At 47.5% G+C, this 17,361-nt stretch overlaps 2 protein-coding genes across 2 annotated transcripts; both read left to right on the top strand.

Annotated features, from left to right (window-relative positions):
* The first annotated feature begins 6,539 nt into the window (after positions 1-6,539).
* LOC116415996 (golgin subfamily A member 6-like protein 6) lies at positions 6,540-7,484 on the top strand. The gene has a single exon (XM_031922099.1). The coding sequence runs from the start codon at positions 6,540-6,542 to the stop codon at positions 7,482-7,484; it is 945 nt and encodes a 314-aa protein (XP_031777959.1).
* A 5,685-nt stretch (positions 7,485-13,169) lies between these two features.
* LOC103317659 (vicilin Car i 2.0101-like) lies at positions 13,170-14,285 on the top strand. Its single transcript, XM_031922100.1, has one exon. It carries the CDS (start codon positions 13,170-13,172, stop codon positions 14,283-14,285), a length of 1,116 nt encoding a protein of 371 aa, XP_031777960.1.
* Positions 14,286-17,361: the final 3,076 nt, after the last annotated feature.

Below are 17,361 nucleotides of genomic sequence, written 5' to 3' on the forward strand. Positions count from 1 at the left end.
ATTCGCGGACGTGATCGTGTGAGGAGCACGGAGGCGAACGTGAGAGAGAGAGAGAGAGAGAGTGTGCTGGTGAGAGAGAGAGAGAGAGAGAGAGAGAGAGAGAACGAAGGAGAGGGAGAGAGATGCGTGATCGCGGACGCGAGGATATCATCGAGCAGTAACCGCGTCGTCGAGGAAATTCGGTTTCGGTCGCGACAATGTGGCTCGCGTGAGAGAGCGTCTTTGTTCTGATATTGCGACGCGACACGCGGGATCGGAGGCGAACGCGAGAGAGTGTATGTGTGAGAGAGAGAGAGAGAGAGAGAGAGAGAGAGAGAGAGAGAGAGAGAGAGAGAGAGAGAGTAAATTCGTAGAGATTTTGTACTGGATCGGAGGACGGGTGAGAGAATAAAGTGCTATAAATAGAGAACTCCGAGAAAATGAGGAGAAAACGTATAAAAATTAGTTGTGCGGGCCTTCGGGCCTCGTGGGAGACTTTCAAATTTCCCCGAGTTTGGCCACGTCACAAATGGCGCCCATAACGTGGGGCTTGGTCGAATATAATTAATTGGAAAATTAATTTTGAGAGATTTTGAGGTGTGAAAGTGTGTGTGTGTAAGTTGCCTTGTGAAAATTTGTAAAATTGCGTACGGATCTAAGGTGGAAGAGCAGAGTAAGTATCTGCTAAAATATCGATTTTTTATATATATATATATATATATATATATATATATATTTTGTGCATGAACTATATTTCTGTTCCCCCGAAAAATTCGTACGCGCACGAAAGAACAACAAACGTCGTGCGTTCCAAGAGGAGTCGCCGAAGGGTCGAGGGGAGGGGTTCTCGGAAGAAACAGAAAGCGCGCGCCGCGGCGTGTTTTTCGAGTAAGCAGGCGCGCCGAGTTGTTTTGATTTTGAGAACAGCGTTCGACTGTTCGGCTTCGCGACCTTTTCTAGAAATATGAGTTCGGTAAACGAGCACAAAAAGGTCATGCGTCGTCTCCTTGTGAGACGCGAGATGCGTGCACTTAAGTTCGAGGTAGGAAAACTAGCCGCTGCGGAGCTCGTCGCCGAGTTAGAAGAGCGACGTTGCAGCACGGCTGGGAACATAGAGGTATTGAGAGACCGTTAGCTGCGATAAATCCGAGTCCTAGAATAAACGACGGAGGATCTAGATCGCATTAATGTGTTGCCATCGAGTCCAGACGGTGCGCGTAACGCGCGTCAACAGCGGCAACGAGAGCCGATCAGCCCGGATAATCATGAGTTAGAGCTGTAGCACTGTAGCGTTGGGAGCGCGACTAGACGTCTCATCGAAACCGGAGAATTCGAGGTGCATAACCAGCCATCGAGAGCATTTGCGGGAGCACCAGGCGCCGAGATAGTGACAACCACTTCGTCTACGACCGCGATTACAACGTCGGTACTCATGACGACGGCCGGTCATGCACGCGCGCCAACGTTTTCGACGGCAGGTGCGCCAATAGTAGGAACATTTAATAGGCCGGTGGCGAACATAGGGTTAGGAGAGCCGCCTCACTTTGCGCCGGCAGAAGTGCCTAGCCTCTATGATCCACCGCAGGCTCAGTGGGCATATTATTATGCGCAAATGATTCAGGGACAAGGATTACCCGTGAGGCCGCCGGAGCCGCTGGCGCCACCGAGACCGTTCGTAGAACAGCCAGCGCGTATCACGCGGGCGGAGAGAGACGGATCGCTGGCGCCGACGACGTCAGTTCAGGTATCACGCATCCCCGTGTTAGGACCGAGAGCGTCGGTTGCAAGGAGTGGCACCGCGTCTTCCCCGAGTACCTCGCGTTGGCATACACCGGCGCAGCACCTGCGGGAATCATCGATTGCGGACGTGACGGGCACAGAGCTTGGGAGTGTAGACTCGCACGCGACGCAGAGCTCTTATCGGGCGATGTATGTCAACAGTCGGCACCGAATTCCGTCGCGGACTCAAACATTCGAGCATGCGAGAGCTCGCCCGTCATGCGTGCCGCGAGAGATGGAGAGAGTCGTATCGTATTTCGATGAATCGAGTGACGAAGAGAAAAACCGCGGATCAGAGGGAAGGCCAGTAAATGAGAGATACGAATTGGGGAAGACCAAACGCACGGAAACGCGTCACGAGGAACCGAGGAGAAAGAGTATTACGAGCAGCTAAACGCGAGCCAAAGCGATCGCGAAGCCAGCGTTCGGAGCGAGAGTTCGAGATTTTCAGGGACGAGAGTATGCGATCAGATGTAGAGAGCGACCAGTCTCTTGAGCGGGAACCGCGGGCTAATCGACGTCGCCGTGATTCTTCACGTGAATGCCGTAAGCAAACGAACGAGAGGATACAGGCGATTAAAACATTGATAAGCTGGGACATTAAATTCTCGGGCGAAGATAAAAATGAGGATCTTGAAGAATTTCTCGAGCACATTGACGAGTGTCGTGAAGGATCAGGAATACGCAAGCGAGATTTGTTAGCTGCGTTACCGTGTTGTTTAGGAAAACGAGCGCGTATCTGGTACCGAACAAATCGAAACGAATTTTATTCGTGGTCGGCATTTTGTCGAGCGTTTCGGCTTCAGTTCATGCAAGATTACGATCGCGAGGAGTTAATGGAGGACTTGTACAAGCAGACATAGGGCGAGGGCGAAAAGATCGCAAACTTTATAGCGAGCTTTTGCTACATAGTTTCTCGCTTTAAACATCCGCCTTCTCGTCGAGAGCAAGTAGGAATCGCGTATCACAAATTGCATCCGAGTTACAGAGACGCGATAGGCGATAAAGTCATAGAGAGTCTTGACGATATCGTGAGGTACGGTCGATTGTATGAGCGCAAGAAGAAAATGGATTTGCGCTACGCTCCGCCGCCACATGCGGATAAGATGCATGTGCCGGGGGCAGCTTATACGGGATCGACGTGTAAGCAGAAAGTAGCTGCGACGAAGGACGAGGAAGTCGCGGCCGTAGACGGTAATCCGCCGAAAAATAACGTGGGAAGTAAGAAAGGTAAGGGCCAGCAGAAGAAGAGTAACGAATCGGGAAGTAAAACAGAGTCCAAAAGCGAGACAGGTCGAAGGCGCCGGCCGGAGAAGCGTATGCTGCCGCTGTGAATCGCGGAGACGCGCAGAGGCAAGGATCGTGGGCATGGCGTACGAATAATCAGGCACAGGGTGATAGCGGGGGTCGAAGCGGACCTCAGGCGCAAGCGAGCGCGAAGCCACCACAGCAGGCAAAATTCTCGTTAGGAGCGGAGGCTTCAGCAGGTAATAAACTGCGCGTATTCGTAGGCGCGTGCTATACGTGTCAAGGCGTGGGACATCGTGCGTCTCAGTTCCCCAAGGTCAGATGCTTCGCATGTAATCAGAAAGGCCACGAGAGCCGCAGCTGTCCTAATAGCGCGCCGGGCAAGGTGGACACGGAGTTCGTAGGCTTTAGGCGGGTGTACTGCCAAAACTGCGGCAAGCAGAATGTTATGTTTCAGACCTGCCCAACGTGTTCAGAATGACGTGCGCGGTTGGGAAACGGGCAGACCGGGGGATTGAAAAAGTAACTTTGATTCCCCGGAGAAATTCTAATTCGCGTAGCGATAGTAGTGATGACGGGATGTTCGTTTTCACGAATCCGTCGATTCGTACAGAGAAAGTATCGTTGAAAGAGTTAGGATCGAAGGTGAGAGTAGAAACCGGGAACGAGAAGTTGAGAGAAAGGGTTGAGTCGTGTGAGCGAGTAGCTTCTCCGGAAAACGGGACGGGCGGCAGAGACAGAAACCGTCGTTACGTTAAAGAGAGCTGACGAAAGGGCCGCCGTGTAAAAGAAATTAAAATCGCGAGGGTTCGGTCAGTTGATTAACGCGAGCGAGTCTTTATCGACATGGCGTGATGGTCTTTCTGCGCTATCGGGAGAAGAGTTCTCGAAACGTAGCATTGAGGTCTTACGGTTGAGAAGCGAGTCGCGTAAATCAGGAGCGCAGAGAGTAGATTCGAGTGACGAGGAAGAGTTAGCGTACATAAATTTAGGCAAAATAGCGAAGGCAATAGAGACGCTTACCGCTGAGCCGGAGTTGAGAGAGAATCGAGTAGAGAAACAGCCTGTCGATGCTGAGAGTAGTAGAATCGCAGACAGAAAAGACGTGTCGGATAAGAGTAATATCTCGAATACGGGCTTGGATCTGAGGCAGAGTGAGGGAGACGGATGCGAAGAAGTAGTTGTGAGCGTAAGCGCGGATAATCGAAACTTCATATTCGTGAGTATTGGTGGTAAAAACTATAAGGCGCTAATGGTCCCGGGCCCGACGCTTTCGATGGTAGGACCGCACGTGGCAGAGAGGTTTAAGTCAAGGCTGCGGCCAACGAATATGCGCGTTAGAACGGCAACCGGGAAAGTTAGCCAAGTGCAGGAAATCATGCGAACGATGCTCGAGATCGACAGTCACGCACATTCGGTTGATTTTAAGGTGGTGACGGATCTCGATCATGACGTTATATGAGGCATGGATTTCTGCGAGAGTTTAAATTTAGATACACGATTAGGTCGGAAGTTATGGCGTGTTTTTGAGGGCGCGTGGCATGCTTATTTGCGTAACGAGAACGCAAAAAGAGGTAACACAGTGATTTTTGCAGAGTGTGCAGGAATTCTCGAGTTAGAGCAGAGTTAGCGTGAAAGAGTCGAAGAACTTGTAGATCGAGTGTTAGCCGACCAACCGAGTAGCAACGGTCTGACACATTTAGCAGAACATCACATCGTCGTGACGGATTTCCGGCCGATTAGGCATAAATTCCGCCGCAGATCGCCGATGATGATGCAAGTAGCTACGGAGGGAGTGGAGAGATGTTTAACGAGGGGATTATCGAGCGTTGTGCGAGTGATTATACGAGTCCGCCGGTTATGATAGCCAAAGGAGATGGAACGTACAGGTTCTGCGTGGATTATCCTGATCTTAATAAGGTAACGAGAAAAGACGCGTATCACATGAAAAATATGGATTCAATCTTAGATCGGCTACGAAACGCACATTACCAGTCCAAAATCGATTTGAAACAGGCGTATTTTCAGATTCCGCTCACGAAAGAAAGTCGAAAATATACGGCGTTTGCTGTACCGGGCTCGGGCCTTTGGCAGTTTAAACGCATGCCATTTGGCCTGTGCAACGCGCCGATGACACTGCAACGGTTGCTGGACGTGCTATTCGGACCGGAATATGAGCCGCACGTATTTAATTATTTTGACGATCTGATAATCGCGACGGAAATGTTAGAAGAGCACTTATATTGGACCGAGAAGGTGTTCAGGAGGTTGAATAGCGCAGGGTTAGTGGTGAATAAGTAAAAGTGTAATTTTTGTTGTCCGAGCGTGCGTTACTTGGGGTTTCTTTTGGATCGAGAAGGGTTGCGAACGGATCCGGAGAAAATTGCGCCAGTAGTCAATTATCCGGCTCCGAAGATTTTTGGGAATGGTCGGCTGGTACGCGCGGTTTATCGCGAAGGATTCGGAATTAAAAGTACCGTTAGCGAAACTCCTACGCAAGGGACAGAAATGGACCTGGGGAGAGGAGCAACAGGCTTCGTTCGAGGCGTATAAAAAGGCCTTGACGGAGGCGCCGGTGCTTGCGGGACCGGACTTGTCGAAGCCGTTCACGTTACAGTGCGACGCGAGCAATCATACAATCGCAGGCGTGTTGACGCAGGAGAAAGATGACGGAGAGCATCCGATCGTGTACGTGAGTTGAGTGTTGACAGCGGCCGGGAAGAATTATACAGTAACCGAGAAGGAGGCACTCACGGTTCTGTGGGCAATTAAAAAGCTGCGACCGTATTTAGCGGGGTATCCGTTTCGCGTGATCTCGGATCACAGCGCGCTTAAGTGGCTACGTAATTTGAAGGATTCGACGGGCAGGCTCGCGCGCTGGGCGATAGAAATGCAACAGTGGGACTTTGAAATTATACACCGTAAGGGCGCGCTGAATCATTTTCCCGATGCGTTATCGCGTGCTACGGAACAGGAGGAGGACGAAGTAGCGGGATTTTCAGAGGTGCGTGATCCGAAGTATTTGCAGATGATGAAAGACGTGTTGCAATTTCGACTTGGTTGAAGGGCGCGAGAGCGACAACACGTGTCTCGAGCGAGACCGACAGTTACGATAGTTTTAAGTGGGAAGAAGGTGAGAAAAAATAAAAAGCAAGCAAAAAAGGAGGAAAGATAAAGTGTAAGAAGAAGTGTGTGAAAGAAGCAAGAAGAAAAAGTGAATAGGAAAAGAAAAAGAGAGGAAGAACAGGAAAGAGGGCACAAAAGGTTAGAAAGCCACGAGTGTCATGGCGGACGGTAAACCGAAAGGAGCGGGAAACAGCGGAGAGAAGAGTGCGGAGAGCAAAGATAAGGAGGAGAAGAAAAAAGTATTAACAAGGCAGTCAACTTTAGAAGGCTTAGTAGGAGGAAGAAAAGTGACGTTCAAAGACGAGGCGGAAGTGAAGAAAGTGTGGGATGAATTAGGAGCAATGAAAGAACAGAACAAGAAAATGAAGGAGAAAATCGCGTAAGAAGGAAAGGAAAGAGATATAGAGATGAGGAAAATAGAAAGTGTAGTGAGAGAGCTGAAAGAAGAATTGAAAAGTGGAAAGGAAAAGATGGAGGCCATGGAAGAGAAGGTGGAAAGTTTGGAGAGCACGGTAGCGGAGCTGAATGAGAGGCTAACGGCGGCAACGGAGAGGCAGGCGGAGACATCAGCCGAGACGGGAGAGGAGCGGTTCGACGCCGGAGCAACAGAGGGCGCGAGAGGCTCCACTTGGAGCTTAAGGAGCGGGACGAGCATGCGGTCGATGCGCAGCGGCAGAAGCAGAGCACGAAGCGGCAACAGCTGGGGCAGCGGTGCGTCAGATGCGTTCTCAGGGAGAGAGGTGAGTCTGATGAAGAAGATGTTATATGATAAGGATAGGGCGGAAAGAGCATGCAACATCGTAGTGAAAGGATTGGCCGAGCACATGGTAGAATTAGAAAGGTTGATAGGAAAGAAAGATGAGGTGAAGGATTGGGTAGAAAAATTAATAGAGGAAAAATTAGGAACAGAAGTAAAGGTAGAGACAGCGAGAATAGGAGGAGGAAGAAGTAGGGTAGATAGAGTCGTAATTGCTAAATTAAGAAGCGAAGAGGAGAAGAGAAAAGTGATGAAGAATAAGAGCAAGCTAAGAGGGACGAACATTTATATAGAGCATGATTTAAGTTATGAGGAAAAGAGAAAGCAGAAGGAAATTAAGAGATGGTGCATGGAAAAGCAAAGGAAGGGATGGAATATAAGAATAGGAATAGGTAGGGTAGCAATCGACGGGCAGTGGATAAGGTGGGAGGAAGAAGATAGATTAAAAGAGATAGAAGCTGAAGACAACAAAAGACAGGAGAAAGTAACAAAGCAATTAGAGTGGATGAGGGAAAATAGAAAGGAGAATAGGTCGGTGGTAACAGAAGGAGAAATAGGAGGAGAAAAAGTGGACGGAGAAGAAAATTTCGAGTAGGCCAGAAATGGAGATCGGAACAAGAGAGGGAGGAAAGGAAGGTAGGAAGAAGAGAAAAAATTTTTACAAGTAAGCAGAAAGAAAATAAAGGGAAGGAAAAATGAAAAAAAAGGGAAGAGGAGAAGAGTAAGGGAGGGACAGGGGAGGCAAACACAAAGAAGCTACTGTTCTGGAATATGGCAGGGTTATGGAATAAGGACATGGATTTTTGGAGATACATCAAAGGGAAAGACTTCGTAAGCCTGTCAGAAACATGGGTGGAAAGAAAAGATATAGATAAAGTAAGAGATTTATTACCAAAGGAGTTCGAATGGGAAATAGTAGAGGCAAAGAGGACACAAAAAAGAGGAAGAGCAGCAGGGGGTTTTATTATAGGAATCAAGAGAAACTGGAGCAAGGAGGAGATAGTAATAGTGGAGGAAATAACAGAAGGCTTAATTAAAACAGAAATCAGGGAACAAAAGGAGACAGTAAAAATTTGGTCAGTATATAGCCAGAAGAACACGGATAAAATAATAAAAAAATTGGAAGAGATAGAAATAAAGGAAGAGGGGAAAGTGATAATAGGAGGAGATTTTAACATCAGAATAGGGGAAAAAGGGGGCTACATAGACATAGAAAACGGTGAAACGAGACATAGGAAAAGCAAAGACAAAAAGTGTAGCAATGAATGGGAGAAAGTAGTGGATTTATGCGAAGAAAAAGGTTGGAAAATTCTAAATGGAAATAAAGAAGGGGACGAAGAAGGAGAATACACTTTTATAGGAGGTAGGGGAGCAACGGTCATCGACTACATAATAGTAAATGAGGAGGTTTGGGAAGAGGAGTCAAGGTTTGAAATTCAGGAGAGCATAGATTCAGACCACGCACCACTAGTTTTAGAATATAGGAATGAAGGTCAAAAGTCAAAAGAGGAAGTAAAAGAAAAAGGAAAAACAAGGAAAGTATTGATATGGGAGGAAGAAGCGGTGGAAAAATACAAGGAAAAAACAAAAGAGCTGTGCAGAGAGATAGAAGAAAAGGAGGAAGATAGCATTGAAACAAGATGGAAAGACACAAAGGAAATAATAAAGAAAGCGTGGATTGTAGAAGAAAGAAGGGTAAAAGAAAGAAAACTAGGCTACAGGAGATGATGGAATAGGGACTGCTCAAGAATGAAAAGGATAGCAAAGAAAGAGTATAAGAAGTGGAAAAAAGGGGAGAGTAATAATGCAAAGTATAGGCTAGCTTGCGACGCTGTGCCTCCCAACACAGGTGCGCAACACCTAGAGCCTCGCATGCACTAGGATTTTTCTAAACGTAGGATTTTACCGCGATCATCACGTTTGGGAGAACGCTAGGGAGAGGGGAAAATGATCACACACAATGGTTAAGTTTTATTGCACATGTATTTCGCCCAGCCCTTCCCTACAACACGGTGGCTGTAGTGCCTCCCGCGCACAGTTTAGCCACGCAGGGCTTACGCTGGGACGCTCAAACACGAGCCACGCTCGTGCAGCAGACGGCGGGCCATAGGTCCAGGTCCAGTCCGCTGACGGCTGACTCTCTCTCTCTCAAGCAAGCCCGACTTGCTGCAGCCGCGCAGCTATAGGGTTTTCTCTCGCGCTGTCTCTATCTCACGCACACGCGTCTGCTCGCACTGCTCTCTCTCTCTCTCTCTCTCTCTCTCTCTCTCTCTCTCTCGCGTGCGCTGGCCAGACGCCTCGCGCAGAAGACGTCTTGGTGTGCGCCCGCACTGCACACCAACACCCTGGTCTCTCGAGTTCTCCCTCTCTAGTGTGCCCGCACCACACTCGTCTCACTCTCTCTCTCTCTCTCTCTCTCTCTCTCTCTATCTCATTCTCTCTCTCTCTCTCTCTCTCTATCTCTTTCTCTCTCTCTCTCTCTCTCTCTCTCTCTAATACTTTCTTACTCGCTCTCTCCCTGGTGGACGTCCGTCGGTGCTCCCGCCGGCGCCTCCCTGACTCTCGTGGACCTGGTGACGGCTAGCTTCCTCGGCTCTCCCACGCCAAGGCTGCTGGTTGCTCTGGTCCTCCGGACAATGATGGCGGACTGGCTAGCTTCCTTCCTCTCGTGCGGATGGTTGCTGGCTCGTCCGGGCGTCGGCACTTGCTCGTGCCAACGCGCTGCACCTGTGACTCTCTCACACTCTCGCACACTCGCACAACCTCGGGAGACTCTCCTAATTCTCCTCGTAACAGAGGAGGCCACGTATCTCTCTCGCACGTCGACGTACTCCGTCGACAGGCGTGAGAGAACTCCCCGATTTCCCGCTCGTTCTCGCGCTCACTCTCCACTCGCGCTCGTCGGGCCCGCGCATCTTCCTCGCGCCTGATTGGCTGGCAGTCCGCGCGGATAGCGAGTCGCACATCGGCTCCCGCTGATTGGCTCGCGACATGCGGAGGACCAATCAGCGCGCGCGCCGACGAGGCTCACTCTCGCGCCAACGATGCTCATTCTCGCGCTAACGTGGATGGTTAGCCGGCCCGTTCTTCGAACTCGAGGTCAGGCTGGCACCGACAACAACAATCCAACTCTCTTGTTTCTTCCGCGCACTCAGAGCTTGGCCGCATCGAACGAGATTCCTCGTATCGACGCGGCTGCGACGTTTGCAACGTCGCAAGCTAGAATAAAACGGAGAAGGAAATGCAGGGAAAGAGAAAAAATTTGGAAAGAAGAACAAATGAAAGAATTAGAGAACATAAAAAGGGAAAGTCAGGTTTGGGATTACATAGGAAAATTTTGGAAAAAGAAAACAAAGAAAGGTATTAAAAATGAAATCTCAGAAGAACAATGGAAAACACACTTTAAAAAACTACTACAGGGATCTGGGACAAAAAAGGTAGGAGAAAAAAGGGAAATGATAGCAGAAATAAAGAGGGAGAAGGTATTACGGCAGACGAAATTTTCCAAGCGTGGAAAGGCATAAAGAGGAGGAAAGCGCCGGGATGGGATGAAATCCCAAATGAAGCATGGATACACGGTAGTCAGGAAATAAAGGAAAAGCTGGTAGCAATAATAGGAAAAATGTGGGACGGTGGGGAGATCCCAGAGGACTGGAAAACGGGGGTCATAGTACAGATATATAAAAAAGGAAACGTAAACGAACCTAGCAATTACATTGTTGCCGACGGCGTATAAAATCTATGCAGAAGTGCTAAGGAAAAGACCAGTAAAGGAAGTAGAAGAAAAAGGGTTATTGTCAGAAAGTCAAGCAGGGTCTAGGGAAAACAGATCGACAACAGATAACATTTTCACACTGGACCATTTGATAAAGAAAAGTAAAAGAAATAAAAAGAAACTATACGCGTTATTCATAGACTTGAAGGCGGCGTTCGACACGGTAAACAGAAAAAAACTATGGAAGATTCTAGGAGACATAGGAGTAAGTAAATATATAATAGAGCAACTGAAGGGAATATATGAGGAAACCAGGGTGAGGGTAAGAACAGAAGGAGGAGTTACAGAAGATTTCTGGACGGAACTAGGACTAAGACAAGGCTGCGTGTTGAGCCCAATTCTGTTCTGCCTATATATAGGAGAGTTAGAGAAAGAGTTTAGGAAAAGGAATATAGGGGGAGTAGAGACGAATGGAGTTAGGATATGGAACCTAGACTATGCAGACGACATCGTACTTCTAGCACTGAATAAGGAAGCAATTCTAGACATGATGGATACTCTAAGAAGATTTTTAAAAGAGAGAGACTTAATATTGAGCACGGAAAAGACAAAGATACTGATTTTTAATAAAAAAGCAAATGAAAGGAAAGAAGTATGGAGATGGGAGAGAGATAGGATAGAAGAGGTAAGAGTATTCAAATATCTAGGATTCACGTTTAATAGGGAGGGCAACTATAAAGATCATATAAAGGAGATGAAAAAGAAAGGCCTAGCGGCAGTTAAGGAAGTATGGGGATTAGGAGAAAGGTCCTGCAAGTATGATATAAAAGTAAGAAAGATGCTATTCAATTATTTAGTGAGAAGTGTAATGGAATGCGGAGTAGAAATATGGGGATGGGAAGAAAAAGTAGAATTGGAAAACATTCTAATATTGTATTGGAGATGGAGCTTAGGATTAGATTTTTGCACGCCTAAGTACTTAATTCAGGAGGAAGCGAAGTTAACAAAGCTAAAGGGAAGATGGGCTCTGAGGGCACTGAAGTACGAAGATAGGATAAGAAAGCAAGAAAACGGGAGACTAACAAGGATATGCTGGGAAGAAAAATTAAAGAACAGGAAAGAAGATGAGTACATGATGAAAAAAGAAAAATATTTAAACAATATAGGACTTAGCACGGTGGAGGTGGAAATTTTGAAAAGATTAGAAAAAGATATAGGAGAAGAGATTATAAAAAGAGAAAAAGACTTACAGAAGCAGTGGCAAAGAGAGAAAATAGAACAGTCCAGATATAATACAAGATACAAAGAGATAGTAACGCTAGGCAGACCAGAGTACCTAAAGAAAGAGAACAGAAACATCAGGGAAATAGCTAGGCTTAGGTGTGGGAACGTGGAAAGTGCAAACAGATACTGGGAAACAGAAGAGAATAGGAAATGCAAGCTATGTAGGAAAGAACTAGGAACATTGGAACACGTAGTCGAAAACTGTGAAATAATTAGGAAATGGGAAACAGATACAAACAAAAATATAGTAATAGGATTAGAGCAACTGAAAGAGGTCTGGGAGGGAAGAAGAAATAAAGAAGTAGGAAAATGGGTAAAAGAATTAGAATTAGAAATCGAAAAAGAGAGACGGAGACAAGGGCAGACATAGGACACAAAATGGGGAAAGAAGGATAGAGGGTAAAATTATAAAAGGGCAGAAAAACAAAACGTAAATAAGTTGTAAAAAGAGAAAGAGCGCAAAAGTAGAGATAAGAATGTAAAAATGCTGTAATAAATAGGAGGAATGAAAATGTAAAAATAAAAAATGTAAGATTGGAAAAGGTATAAGTGTAAAAAAGGCAAATATGTAATAAGGTAAATGTGTAAAAAATGTAAAAATGTAGAAATATAGAAACTGTAAAATAGATGGTGAAATGTAAGATGTAAAATATAAAAAAATGTAAAAGGTAAAATGTAAAAGATAAAAATGTAAATATGTATAGATGTATAATTGTATAAATGTATAAATGTATAAATTTAAAAATGTATAAGGTAATGCCGAAATTAAGTTAAGATAAAACAATGTAAAGGTAATAAATGTAATTGCAAACCATAATGATAGGAGGGAAGAAAGAGGGGAGAGCATGGAAATATAAAAAAGGGAAGCGCAATACTGTAAATAGGGCAAAGATGGGTATGGTTACGTATTGCTACCGTTATGTAATTGCTAGAGTATAATAAAAGATTGTAAAAATTTTTTTGTTAAAATCAAGTCCATTTCTGGGCCATGTAAAAGGCTGAAATAAACCATTATCTTCCTATATTATATAGTCATTTTGGCAAGACTCCCCCCCACCACCCCCCCACTACCCCCCCCCACCACCCCCACCACCCCTCCACCACCCCCCACCTTGGCCCCCCCACCAAAACACGTAAAATTCTTTCATTTTTCTGTTATTTTCGAAAATCTCAAAAACCCCCCCACCACCCCCCACCGCCCCCCCCCCCCCCCATCGCCCCCCCACCATCGCTGTGGCGACTGTGGTAGCTGTGGAGCCACCGGAGCCGGAAGAGCTACGTATGCTGAATGTGTCATTGAAATGGCATAGCGCGGAGCAAACCCTGGCACTCGAGCAAGCAGCCCAGGATCAGTCAGACGATGGGATCAGAGGCGGGGAGACAGAAGGAGTTAAAATTATTGAGACCGAGAAGACTGAAGAGTTTTTGGCAGAGCCGACGAAGAGTTTGCAGCTAAGGGCAAGGAGCGAGCCAGACCCGCAGCTACAACAAGTAGTAGAGGAGAAGAAGGCTATAGTCAGCATATTGTCGGACGAGTATTTCCCGTCTGATCCTGACAAGAATGCCTGGTTTACCAGTAAAGTGTCACCGATGCAGCGTAACAGCAAGGGTCAACCCGCTAAGGGATGGTTGCCAGTCGTTGTTGACGCCAGCAATGACGACGAACTAGCCTGGGATCGAGAAGGAGAAGAACACTCAAGAGAGCCTCTTCGTCGATCGATCAGATCGGTGGTGATCGAGCCAAAGGAGAGAGAACTCGGCAATCACCGTTCGCCGGCGAGGAAATCGAAGAAGAAGAAGGAGAACCCTCGACGACAACTAACGAAAGAGGATTATTTTTCAAGGCAGCCATCTCCTCCAAGGTCAATTACGCCGCCACCTGGTCCGACGCGAAGACGTACCAACCAGGAGCAAATTCCTTGGGACGATTTCCGATCGGAACGAGAGAGAAGAGTTGAGGAGGATAGAGCTACGACAAGATCGCAGTTTCCGATCAAGAGGCGCGGTACATGGGCCGGCGATCTTCAGCCCGTACCGAACAATCCCCTGATAGATCCCCCTCCATTCGCATGCTTTAATTGCTGGCAAGAAGGACACTGTGTAAAACAGGGCCCTCGACCAGTAACGCGAAGCTATTGCCGTAACTGTGGAAGGAATGGAGTGGATGAAAGGACGTGCCCTCGCTGCAGTCAATTGTACGAGGCACATCAGGCGGAGTTGAGGGAACGACGTTCTAGAGACAGCAGCCGAGCTGAACATTCAAGGCAGAGATGTCCAGAAGATCCTCGAGGTCGTTCGCGAAGCAACGTCCGCGACAACCAGGATCTGAGAAGAGAACGACATTTTCGAGAACAAGAGCGAAGAGAACAAGTGAGAAGAGAGCAAGAACGAAGATAGCAGGAGGAGAGACAAAGAAAGGCTGAAAGAGAGAGAAGAGACTTCTTGTTCCAAGAAGAAGCAAGAAGCTGGTATCTTTTTCTTATTCGCACTTATTAAATTTCTCGCTCCTGTAAAGCCAACCGCATGCCCCGGATCAAAATATTGTTTCTCAATTTCTTGCATCATTATTATGTCATTGCAACCGTGATTCATTCCAACGTTTAGTTATAGGAGTAGATGTGAATTGTCGCGCGGGAAGCCCCTTAGGCGTGGATTCCCGCTCGTTCTTGTTTTTTGAAGCTAATCGCGGCGTGCAAGCAGTGATAGAGAGAAAATGAGAGAAACCAAGAGAGGACGAGAGAGAAAGAGAGAAAGAGAGAAAGAGAGAGAGAGAGAGAGAGAGAGAGAGAGAGAGAGAGAGAGAGAGAGAGAGATTAGCTGAAGCACCAGCACCACAACACTCGGCGGACGTACGGAAGAGCGAGATCGCAAGTGAGAAGTCGTTCGATTCGTCGCTAGCTAAAGGCAGCACGAGCTGTCAACTGCTTGGCGTTCGAGAATCGAGATCGAAAACTGTCTCGGCGCTCGTCCGACCGCGCGCGACTCGAGGCTGGCGGCGCTGTTGGCGAGCGCAGCAAGTCGCCACGTAGATTACTCAACTCGAGCACGAGAGATGGCGCCACGGGTTCTGCGTCGACCTCGCGGAGTTCGCTCGACACCATGTTCACGACACCATCTTCTCCTCGGGTCTCGACGGAACATCCTCCCCCCGTTGCGAGTAATGCGAGCAAACGAAATCGTCGTTCGAGAGGGTGTTGTTCGAAAGCGGAACTTGCGATTGAGTGTGTATGTGTGTGAATGTGTGTGTTCAATCAGCTTCTTCCGTTGAAGACGTGGGAAGTGGATACAGCTGAGTGATGTTCCGCTTCAATGTTCCTCGAGAAGTTCGAACGGTGGCGAGTCGGGCGAGTCCGTCGGTCCCCGGGTGCACCTCTTGAACGACCGCCAGCTGCCACTGCGTGCAAGGTTAAGCCTTGTCGATTAGGATGACGATCATCCCTTTGCGCAGTTCTCCAGTAGAGTCATGCCATTGTTGACGCTGCTGGAGCTCGTGGAGATACTCCAAATGGCACCGCTTCCAGAAGTCCTGTCGGGCCTTGGTGATGAACTTCCAAACGGATAGTTGGTTATCTGGAATGGAAGTCAGATCAGCACTGGGTAGAACTGTAAGAGGCCTACCTATTAGAATATGCGCTGGGGTTAATGCTGTCGGGTCGTTGGGGTCGGCAGAGATCGACCAGAGAGGTCGGGAATTCAAAATCGCTTCGATTTCTATCGCGAGTGTATAGAATTCCACGAAGGTAAGAAGTTGCCCACCCACTACGCGTTTAAAGTGATGCTTTAATGACTTTACCGCGGCCTCTCACAAACCCCCGAAATGTGGAGATAAGGGCGGATTAAAGTGATATTGGATATCTAAAGAGAGAGCCTTGGCATTTACTTTAGACTTGAACTCCTCTGAATTGATGAGTGCGAAGAGTTCCCTAAGCTGATTGTTTGCACCAACGAAATTAGTCCCGTTGTCGGACTAAACGTGCTGGGGAATACCTCTACGTGCTATAAATCGAGCGAACGCGCCTAGAAAACGTTCGGTGGTCAAGTCGCTGGTTATTTCTATGGTTACTGCCTTTGTAGCCATACAGACGAAAACGCACCCGTACGCCTTAAGGGTTGTTCGATTACACCGCTTTTTCTCTTTAATGGAAATGGGGCCGAAAAAATCTACGCCTACGTGAGAAAAAGCGTGAGACTCGGTGACCCTAGCGGTCAGGAGATCTGCCATCTTGCAGTGAAGCGGAGTGGGTTTGTGTCTTATACACGTGACACATTTGCGAATGACATGACGAACCTGATTTTTAGCATCGATCAACCAAAAACGTTGTCGCAGATAGAAAAGAGTGCTTTGAACACCGGAGTGGTAATTCGACTCGTGAGCTTCCCGGATAATCAAATCTGAGACGTGATTCCTTGAAGGTAGCAGTATGGGGTTCTTACTGGCTATAGGGATGTCTGCGTTCTTCAGACGTCCTCCCACGCGTATAACTCCATTCGCGTCTAAACACGGATTAAGTGCCGCGATATGTGACCCCTTCACCTTAGTACCCTTCGTTAAGCATGCAATTGAATCGGAGAACGCGTCGTGCTGAATAATTCGAAACACGCGGGTTTCGGCGTCTCGTTTTTCCTCGACCGTGATGGGTTTTCCTCGGAATGGTCGCCCCGAAGGAAGCCATCGTAAGCATATCGTTACGACGTTAAGCAACATGCGGTGCTTTGAGAAGCGCGGTAGGAACATGCGATCCTTATTACTGTCGACCAGAAGACAAACTCCTTTTTTCAAACCGGAGTCGATTCGACGATGTTCGCGGGCCATGAGGCCTCCGTATGCCGTAGCCAGAGTAGCCCGGTAAACCACGTATCATTTCGCAGGAATTCTTTCGGGAGTTGTCCGCGGGATAAAGCGTCAGCCGGGTTGTGCTGAGTCGGGACATATCTCCAACTAGCGCGTTCCACTAATTCCTGAATTTCGCGAACGCGGTTCGCTTCGAATAGTTTGAGGTCTTGTGGGGACTTACGTAACCAGTGTAAGACTATGGTGGAATCGAACCATAGAACGATCCGGTCAATTGAAAATTCTAAAGCTGGAAGAGTTTCTATGAGAAGTCTTACAAGAGTCACTGCACCGCACAACTCTAAACGAGGGATAGTCTGCTCTTTCAAAGGGGCGACTCTAGATTTCGAGCAGACCAATCGCACTGTGATCTTCCCGTTTCTATCGGTGGATCTAGCGTAAAGGCAAGTGCCATAGCCTTTCTTGCTCGTGTCGCTGAACCCGTCAATCTCTATTCGCGAGGGATTAACGCAAACTACGTGGCGTGGTGCGGAAACGCTGAAGAGAGATGACAGCTGACTCGCGAAATCCATCCAAAGCGTAAACAAATTTTGTGGAACTGATTCGTCCCAAGAAATTTTCTCTTTCCAACATTCCTGCATGATCCACTTCGCGTGCAGACATACTGGTCCTACTAAACCT

Source organism: Nasonia vitripennis, chromosome 1 (assembly GCF_009193385.2).
Source record: "Nasonia vitripennis strain AsymCx chromosome 1, Nvit_psr_1.1, whole genome shotgun sequence".
Lineage (NCBI taxonomy): Eukaryota > Metazoa > Arthropoda > Insecta > Hymenoptera > Pteromalidae > Nasonia > Nasonia vitripennis.

Coding starts and splice junctions, on each gene's coding strand:
- LOC103317659 (XM_031922100.1), top strand. CDS start 13,170: ATGCTGAATGTGTCATTGAAATGGCATAGCGCGGAGCAAACCCTGGCA.
- LOC116415996 (XM_031922099.1), top strand. CDS start 6,540: ATGAGGAAAATAGAAAGTGTAGTGAGAGAGCTGAAAGAAGAATTGAAA.